This window comes from Colias eurytheme, chromosome 2, assembly GCF_061535395.1.
Source record: "Colias eurytheme isolate Ceu_HAF_F1 chromosome 2, ilColEury1 Martin Lab GWU primary, whole genome shotgun sequence".
NCBI lineage: Eukaryota > Metazoa > Arthropoda > Insecta > Lepidoptera > Pieridae > Colias > Colias eurytheme.
The window spans coordinates 4,877,848-4,888,428 of record NC_142981.1 but is presented as its reverse complement, the minus strand read 5'-3'; the positions used below and the strand labels follow the sequence as shown (position 1 = coordinate 4,888,428).

Here is a 10,581-nt window from a genome sequence, read left to right as displayed (position 1 = left end):
ATAATGTTTTAATTGACACTCTTTTAGTATATTTTTTTAGAGAAGTTCTACTTCTTATAGTTTCAGATGAATTTTTAGGTGTATGTGTATTTGTAAAACTGAGTTTGTCAAATAAAGAAATTTTATTTTTATATTTTTCAACTTCTCTTTTAAGTTTTATATTTTCAAGATTTAGGTTTTCTACTTCTGTGTGAGCTGATAGTAGTTGCACACGCAGGTTTTCTATATCAAGTTTCAGGTTTTGTATTAATTCCGACTCCACATTTAGGTTAGGTAAGGATTTTAGACTATCGTCTGATTTGTCACTGAATGATAACATCTCCTCACTATCATACATGTTTTGTAGTGAATTAATATTTTCCAACGACCTGCTTTTGTTCTTTTTTCTGTATGTTATATTTTCAGTATCCATTGTAAGTATGTATTTAAATATTATGTATAAATATCTTTTTATTTTATTGTAATATATACACACACATTTATTATTTGTATTCGTTTTCAGCAAAGTTATAATTATCGAAAGTGCGTGTTGAATTCAAGAGACTGTAATCTGTTCTTTATAGATAAATATATATATCTTTTCTGTTTGGGTATTAATTTATAATTATATATATTTATTTTTATAATTATTTGATTTTATTTCAATATTTCTTTATGACAACACTTATAATTATTAGTCGAGTCCTTGGTCGAGTCATAGATAATCTGTCTTTCACTTCAGATGTCACTTGTCAGTTGTCACAATTACTTGTCTCAGCGTCAAACGTTAATTTAAATATATAAATTCTTTTTATGAAATTGTTGTAATCTAGTTCTGTATGTGTAAATTTGTGAAAAATATCTTGCGGTATCGAAATTGTATTCCAGTATAAACAAAATAAGTTTGTCAGCGTAACATACACAAAGTTGTTTAAAGTTTATTTAAAGCACCGTTACCTCGTAGTTTAATATTCCGTTTGATCACTTAATTCACTGTAGTTTGTCTTGTCTTCATTTTCACAGTCGTATTTAGACTCAACGATGATGTTTATTAAATATTTTTAACTCGATTCACACTATTACTATTTTTAAAGATTTTTTAATTCATTATGCTGAAGACGCTGCTAGATCTGGTTATACGTCGTACGCGATGGGGTTCATTCTAAGAAATTAATATAGCTTCCTGTTCATGAACATATGTCTGGACTTTGTTAATCTGCCATAGCCGACATGAAAGGCAAATTTGCGAATATATATTTCACACTATTATTAGTGTTATTCGTTAGATGTTAATAGACGGCATTTGAATATAAAGCTCAGACTAATAAGACTAATAATTTAACTTGCGAGTTAGTACGATTTTGAACCATAAATTCAGTATTCTGAGTGCATTCGCAGCGATCTTCCTATGTACGTAATAACTATGTTTTATAAACATTTTATTTCAACGACATCTGTATAATCTTGCATGCTTTCATCTGACTTCGTATCTAAATTATCAATAGCACTTTCTATTATTTCCTGGAAAGATTCATTTGGATTTGATACCTATTTAGTTAATGCTATAGGTAATATACCTTACCTATATGAAAAAATTTCAAAGAATTTATTTTTTTTATCACGAGGGGGGTTCGAACTCGCGTTCTTCGCCTTATCGTATTTTGGTTAAAATAACAAAGTGTTTGGTAAAAAGCATCAATGGTATTTCTAACCCAAAAACTTATAATTTAATATTTCACCCTCACGCCAAAATGTGTTTCTCGTGTAGAATTTTAACACGTCGCTGTTATCGGTCAGAATGCACTGCTTAAAATCGCATCTAATATAAGGCGTGGTCGCGAGATCTTATCATACCCATTAGTGAGTGCCGCGCCCCACCGGCTTCAACCGCATCGCCTGCGCCTATCGAACAATAAATCTGAACCGCAACAACCATAATTCAACCGAATTTATTCGAAAATAGAGTTAAAATTTCCTTAACACATTCGAGATACGAGCACAATTTGTGTGACCGAATCCTTCACTAATCACTTTTTTCCAGAGTTTGGCTCCTATCGCGATAAACGAGTTAGTAATTTGCGTGATGCAGCCGTTTTCGATGATGATAGAATGCTAGTAATAGAGAGTCCTTCATCAAATGTCATTCTCTTGTTAGATTCGACGAATTCGCCCACACAGTTCACGTGGCATGTCTAAACTCTAATGCGTTCTTTATTGATCAATCTGATACTGATCTATTTCTAGGAAAAAGGATTTGATGATTGGTAAAGACACATTTCAATTTAAGATAATAAGGTTAGATAAAATTACCTGCAAAATTAAGTTACAGGATTTACTGTAAGCGACTCTAGATTTCGTAAGGACCTAGATTAATTACGTTATCAATGGGTATCAATATACATAACAAAATTACATGTGAGAGGGAACCCTAGTATTTTGAAAGTATGTATAATATGTAGAATGTAGACTAATTACAGTTAATTCGAAACAAAGAGCACCTAAGAAAAACATTTCCCGGCTTAGTCCACAATACATAACAAACCGAATTATCAAACCATCACATAAGTTAATACGAAAACGATCATTATTTACGCTCTTGCATTTCCTTCAGATATCATTGAGCCTAGATCGATATCGTCTCTGCAACCTTACGTCAAAGTATAGGATTTATGCGCGGGCGTCGTGACCGGTTGCGGGACGGGGAGGGGTCCCGGTCGGTGAGAACAAAGAACGGGTTCAAACACGCCGCGGCGCTTGCTAATAAGCAATAAACAAGAGGGCGGAGTCCCGCACCTGAGGGATCAGGGATCTGATGAAGAGTGCACAATGCACACGATGCACAAGCATTCGTAATTTGTACGAATGGTACCTATAAGGTACATAATATTTTTTGAGTACATTAGTAGAGATAAAAATTAGCTGTTATTCTGCATTAATGTTCTATGTGGTGGTGGTGAGCTGTTATTCTCGTGTTAAGTGCTAATATTTAATTGAAATTAAATATAGTGTTAGATATTTTCGCTAGAGATAAACTTTATATCCAACGTTTATGTTTTAACACCTCAGGCTACATAAACTCAAAGCGAATAGAGCTGCATTATGGCTGCATTCATATATTCAATCATAATAAATTCATGAAAATGGAATTCAAAAGTTTCTAAAATTTTAGTACTCCATAATTGTGAATATATTTGTTTGAAATATCAGAATAAATAGTAACCGTTGAAATATCCCGCGGTCACAGACGAGTCGGGAGCTCAACGAACCGTGCCGCACGGCTTTCATTGCAATTAAAAAGCAATAAAACTGTTGCACAAGAAATTCATAGATATTGATGTTGTACGGGAAACATAAAGCGTAAGATCATTTAAACAAAAAAACTAAATGGCTCATAAAGTTATGCAGGCTGTTAAATTATGGCTGCAATTCAATGAAAAATACAATTTTCATCGTTCCATTTCTATTATTTCATATTTATATTCATCTACATTTTTTCAAAAGACTTGAAGATATTTACACCCATTCCATGACTTCAGTTTTATTACTTTGACTTCACCTTTATTTTATTATCTAGGTAGTGTTTAAAGACCAGCAATTTCCGGTAAAACCTCATACAAGTAAATTAACCAAATAGATAAACAGAGATTTAGTATTTAAACAAATAGGTAACTTAGTAGGTAATCTGTGATAATACGAACATAATATATGTAATTGTATTATGCATTAGCACAGAATACTTAATAGTAGCGAACGCTATAGCATTAGGTTAGTTACAAGTCAAGATGTTCTAATAATTCTACAAGGGAACCTTTTAGGCACAAGGAAGTAGACCAAGAAGCCTCTATTATAGTAGGTATTGCCATTAAACTGTCGATCACAAGGCTACGACGGCACCTCTCCGCACAGTCACGACAATGCCTATAATCACGATACTTTACACAAACTGTTCTGTCAGTCAAACGCTAACAATATACAATTATTGCAACTGGACTTGTAAACACCTAGACTAGCCTTGACTCGCAAATCTTGCATCTAAACACAATTATCTGCGTTCGTTGAATAATATCGAGCAATTATATGGAAATGTTCGCCAGTTGCATAAGTCTCTGGACACACATTTTAGTTTATTAGTTAGAATTTATATCCGAAGTTAAGTGAATTTATTTGAGTTAACGGCTAATAAGATAAGCGACCATTCTACTAAAATTGTGTAGGACTCAAAGTTTAAGCAGTGAAGATAAAGGATTTTTTTCTTGTTTCCGAATAATTTACCTGCTCAAATGAGTATGTTTAATAACTGGTTCTCATCAACGATAAATAAATGATAACAGTTTATCTACTTTATTCTCGCTTTGTAAATAAAGTCTTATGATATTAATTATAAATTAACACCCATTTTAATGCAATAATATTCGCTATTCAGTCAGGTAAATAAATAACTTCAATAATAATTTATTTCATTTTATTTATTTATTTTATTTTATTTATAATCTTTATTGCATACCTACAACACAAATACAAATTTCACACACACAGACAGGACATTAGATGCAAAGGGCGGCTTTATTGCTTCAAGCAATTTCTTCCAAGCAACCCGAGCCGCCAATGTATTGGAAAGAAAAGAAAATTAAGGTAGATTATGTACACAATAGAAATAAAAAAAGGACATCACATAATAAAATGAAAGACAACAACAAAATTATGACAAATAAAAACACATTTATTTCGTTACATAGAGAAATCTTATTTTGCCATGTAACAAATTTCCAAACAGGTTATTTAAGCTGCGAGTATTAACAAATTAGCTAGCAAAGTTCACACAACCGCAGCCGCCGAGTCGCATCAATCGCGCTTCTATCGGCCTAGCCCATAACAAAGCAATCGCTGGTCACTCCGTGATGGAGTAATTCGTCGTTTCCCGTGCTAGACGCGACGATTAGCCTCCTCTATTTACTTGTCTATCCAGAGCTGGCAGCTGACGCCGGACGCGCCCGACAGACGGACACCGTTACAATTGCAACACTGACTTAGAAAAACGTTAGCCACGAAATAGCTTGTCCATGCTAATTCGATTCAACGTACCTACGTTTCCCTACGTTTAGATTGTTCCTCGATTCCTAAACGGTACTTGATTGAAAATCGGTACTAATCGTAAATTGTTTCGCTTTAGCGTTGCGCCCAATTTCACGATTTCTCGCCAATGGCGCTGTTTTGTCACGATTGTTTGGATAGGCCTATAAATTAAGCTCATTACAGTAACAAATCAATAAATATGGGATTTGATATTAAGGCCTTATTATTTAACTATTAATCATTAAAAATAATGACCTAAACATGCTATTCAGACCTCAAAATATTGCCCACTTCAATTGAAACAAAACATACACACTATTCGCATCTTCAACCGATATGAAATTGCACAATTTGCAAAATTATGCTTGTTGGCATATTGTTGTGTAGGTATAGAGTTTACATAATACAAAATAGTTTACAAGACAGTTCTCACAGATATGATGTAAAAAGATATAATCTCGCGAGGGCACGACCCTCTGAAGATCGCACATGAACCTAGGACCTTGTAGCTCGTTTAATCGCTCGATAATCTGACACGTCAAAGAACAATACTCCATAATGCCTAACAAATGAATGCAATTAATGCAGCCGCATACTTAAACGAGCTACACTGGTAATATATCTTCGGATATCATATGGGCGATGGGAAACACATGATCACTCTTAAAATACTAGAACAGCTCCCATTATAGTTGTCAAGTTCATAGCTCGTAATGCCAACATGTTTCACCGCACAATACACTTTTGATGGTACCTTTGGCTCTGACAGAACATTAAATACCCAGACCTTTCCTCGAACTAGTGTTTCCGTCGAAAACTAATCAACGCGAGCCATTATGGAATCAGAGTTGGTAGTTATGTATACTAATATATCTCGGACACACCTCGGGCGAGAAGAGCGTTCCTTCGAGAGGAATTAGCTCAGACAACGCCACAATAGTCCATAATTATGAAATGTGTTGTGATTCCAACAGCATAGCAATTTTTCTCTGGAACCGAACAATGCGAGACGGTAATGAAAGGAGTCAATCAGTCGGTGTCTGCGAAATACGCTCGCGCTAATTTATGCTCAGTGCGGGCGCACACAGCGCTCCACTCACATAAATATGTTCAGTTGTTTTTTGCGAGACAAAGGGAAGATGAAGTCGCGTTGCGTCCTTTGATGTCACACTTGCATAATTTTAAATGTCACGGAAAAAAATTAATGGAAAACAGTCGGAACTCGTCCGAAGTGTGAACGAACACGTGCTAGACACGCGATTCGCGAAACCCGTACTTATGTTTTAATATATTCTAGTGTCGTATGAATTTATAGCGAACGGCATATTATTTACTAGCATTATACGCACAATTTGCGAAGCTGTCGCAAGGGCCGGCTATAATTTCCCGATGGCAGCAGATCCATCAATACACGCCTCGGGCCGCGGCCGCTTTCAATTTGTAGGCCGCCACATCGCCAGCAATTACCGGACGGAAGGTCGATCATCATCGATATATGCGCTTAATAATGCCTAATGACACTTTATGGCGATCGAAAATGGAAGTGTGACGATTATTTGCTATATTGCGAGGTAATAAGCAACAATTTGTCTCGCTTTTAATATTTCTGGAACAATTATTGTAAGTAACTCTACCAATACTTATTGCGGTACATGCATTACTAATAATGATAATGGCGACAGAAATCTATTCTTATAATTCTTATAATAATATTTCCTATTCTTCATCTATCTCCAAACTCTTGAAGAGCTGAGTAACCGATATGAGAGCTACTATAAAAACCACCATAAAACATCACACAATAGTACTTAAATTCAATCCTTTCTATAATATGTTTACTGTAATATGAATAATATAAAATTTATATTATATCTGAATACTTACCCGAAGCTAAAGTCAAAAAACCATCTACAATTTGTCAATCTTTGTCTCAGAAACTTCTCTTATATGTATAGGCACCTACTTATTTACTCAATAAACTACTATGACTTCAAATAACAATTCAATAAAAGATATAATATAACACATGCCATTTTATTATTATACCTCTGCGATTCAATTCAATTATTAACAAGTATTAATTATTCCCATAAACATTGTTGGAGTGTTACTATTAGGTTTATTACCTACCTACCTAATAGAAACATACCTATTTGTAATTTTTCCATTCCAAGACGTAGAGTAGTAGAATGTAATTTGTTTTTCAACTTAATTTAAAAAGCTATTATGATTTACTACTTCTATAATTATGGTTCCTAATTATGGTAAATAACTAAATATTTATTTTATTTAGTCCTATTTGAAATATATGACGCTGCCAAATAAATTTAATAGTCGCCAACTGTGATCTAACCTTTATTATTTATTAATTTCGTTAATTTTACATGCACTTTCGGATCGTCAGCTTTTTCCTTAAATATACTACACAAAAAGAAAATAAAACCACAATATAATTTCATTTCATTTATTAACACTTAGGGATGTACCCTGATATGTGTACTACCACGCGGCCTGCTCACATTTCGGCACATACAGAATTACAGGAACTGTCCATTTATATTAATATCTTTATTGAAAAGAATAAAGAATGATTCATAATATATTATTTCTTGTTGGAAATTAGGCTTATTTTTTCTTGTTTCAATTGCGCAAATCGAGGGGATGTCCCCTCTTCACTCCCTCGCAATATTATAAATCATTCCTCTATCTTTATTTTCGTTTTCAAACGATTTATATCAAATAAATTCAAAATATAGACATGTAGTTAGGAATCTGTAAAAACGTATACATTTTTTTACAAACAAAAAAATATATTATTGAAAAAGGTTAGTGTCGAGCAGTGTCGCGACTGATTTCGTTTCTACCGTTACTTTAAAATTTTATATCAAATAGAATTTTCTACGTGACCCCCTATATACATTGCTTATTCTAGAAAAATAATTTAATCAACTACTATACATACACTATACATACAACTTATACAATGGAATATAAATATACTTAATTATACACACGTTAACGCTAGTGTCAAATTGTATCACTGACTTACCGGGATAACTATTTCCGAAATACTACATTTTAAAACAAAAACAAATATCAAAATACATAAAGTTTAACAAAATACTCTGTGTTAAATTATTTATTATATACTGTAGAGTTTAAAAATATTAAGTAATAATGCATTCTTAACATAATTATAGTTAGGAATTTAAATATCTGTCTGCATGTATATAATAATTTCAATGGAATTTCACATTTGTAATGGAATGTTTTATAAGTACATTTTATTTTTGTATCCACATTTAACATTTTTAACAAAAATCTTTGGTTACACGATTTTATTTTCAATGGAGACAATATGAAAACTTCGATCCCGTAAACGGGCAAATAATAGGAATTAGTATAGGTAATTTTAGGGATAATCTGTGCAGGTAACTATTGCATTTATCGATCTAACTATACAAATAAAATATTTTCGGGTAGGAACCATCATACAATAAAATTTTAGAGTAAATCTAACCGTTTATAAACTATTAACGTTTTCATAATCTCGTATGACAAGACTTAGCTACGTCGTGTGTTTTTACAGAGGATGTCTCGGGGAGGGGGTGTGTTCGGGTCGGGAGGACTGCGCGGAGGGGTGAGCGGGGGGAGGGTACGGGCAGTAGCGCAGCGGGGCCGGGGGCTTCTGCAGCCACAGGTCTGGTGGGAGGCTCAGGGGCTGCGGCCAGGCTGTGGGCCAAGCTCGGCCACCGAGGGCCAACAGTTGCAATGCTGGTGGTGTGCGCGCCCAGGCCGCTCGCTTTTCGGCTTCATCCTCACTAGCCCCACCGCCTCCAGCGTACAGACGTAGTGGTGACCGAAGTAACTGCTGCTCCATTAGCATCAGCTCCATTGGATCTCTGGAATAAGAGAAGTTTCCGTTAATAATTTTGGTAATATAATATAAAAAAAGAGTTATGCTTGTATGTTAGGACATTGAACTGATATATTAATTATTCGTCTTTTAGACAAACGCATTAAGTACATAACATCATTATGCTAAATATCAACACTAATTTTCTAGACGGCACAAGGGAAGGGAAGAATTGTAAATAGGAAACTATTTGCGCATTTAGAGTGCGCTTATTACGAGATAGATTCCTCGAAGGCAATGTTTTCGCCTGTTCGTTAGCTTTCAGCAGCGCGTGGTCTATAAAATTGGATTCGCAGAACGTCGGCCACCGACGGGCCACGTGTTTTCGCATCTCATAAAACGATGGCTCGTCGTAAACTACGCAAATATTTAATAAGACTTGTATTTATAAGTGGAACTTAATAACGCTCGTTTTAGAATAACAAACAGGTCAGTAAATCATCTATTGGATATTATTCGATGAAAATATTTTAGTTATACAAACTGAGAAGACATCATAATATGGTTTCAAAATTTAAAGCTTAGTTATGTACCTCCTTAGTTGTAACTTTTGTAGTAGGAAATGTATTGTTTAAACAAATTGTTTATCTTCTGGTTAAAATAATTACTGGCTAGCTGTGCCTATGCTTTCCTATGAGCGTGAGAAAACTCGTAGCACATCTTCCGAAGAGACAAGCCAAGAGGTGATTGTTTCGTCGAAGCATGTTTACGAGTGTTACAGTTAACGAGGCGAAAGTTCCTCCCGCTCCTTTATTACAGAATACTGCATGATCCCTTTATCGGTTCTCGGATGCAGGACCGCCGTCGCGTTTCGCACTAACCAGTTATTTTGAACACTCTACGAACTATAATAAAATAACGGCTAGTAATTTAAGGCGTAAAGGAATTGTTATTAAGCGTTTGGAGTTATGATGAGCGGTAAATAAGCGTGACGTTATGGGTCTCGGAGAGTCGAAATTGGCATATGAGATGCGTGTCGAATTTAATCTATCACCGGCGCGGCCGCGGGCGCCGCTTCGTGTTTCGTCTCTCGTATCAGGTAGGCCACGTGTGCGGTGTGAACCCAAATGTACAATTTAGATCTACTAATGTCTGTGCTGTAGATAATAGAGGACTAATATTACAGATGCTGTATAATATATAGGTATCTATCGTGGCACGAATCCACACGCTATTTTACACACGCTATCTTAGGAGACAACGTTCTGTGATTATAGGTTATTATAATTATTATAAAATTGAGGTGTAAAGGTGCCACTATTTCGAATTTATTTTTTGTTAATGAAATGTCCAGTGGACATGTTCTTTGATGTGTAAGAAAATATGCTTTAAATTATATAAACATTTTTTTATTGTATTTTCCTCTAAAACTTGAGAATGAGAATCTAATAAACCTAGATATAGGTTTGTCAATAGCTAGAGAAAACAATTTTATACCTACCTAGTACCTACAGATATAATACAAAAACTCTAGCTCTAATGTAATTAATTCAATGCAGAATTTAAAATAAGTGTAAGATGCAGTCTTTTCTTTTAATTTTATACTCCAATTTATTATATAGTTTAATATAATATCTGTAACTTGCAACATTGTGGTTAAAATGTAAAAAGTA

The 10,581-nt window shown here is 34.4% G+C and overlaps 1 protein-coding gene across 1 annotated transcript in view; it reads right to left on the bottom strand.

Annotated features, from left to right (window-relative positions):
- Positions 1–7,518: 7,518 nt before the first annotated feature.
- Positions 7,519–10,581, bottom strand: part of LOC149910297 (T-box transcription factor TBX20-like) — a 59,073-nt gene continuing 56,010 nt past the window's right edge. The window contains exon 6 of the mRNA XM_090112191.1: positions 7,519–8,954. Coding sequence (XP_089968317.1) covers positions 8,636–8,954 — 319 coding nt within the window. The 3' untranslated portion in view covers positions 7,519–8,635. The remainder of the gene's footprint in view (positions 8,955–10,581) is intronic.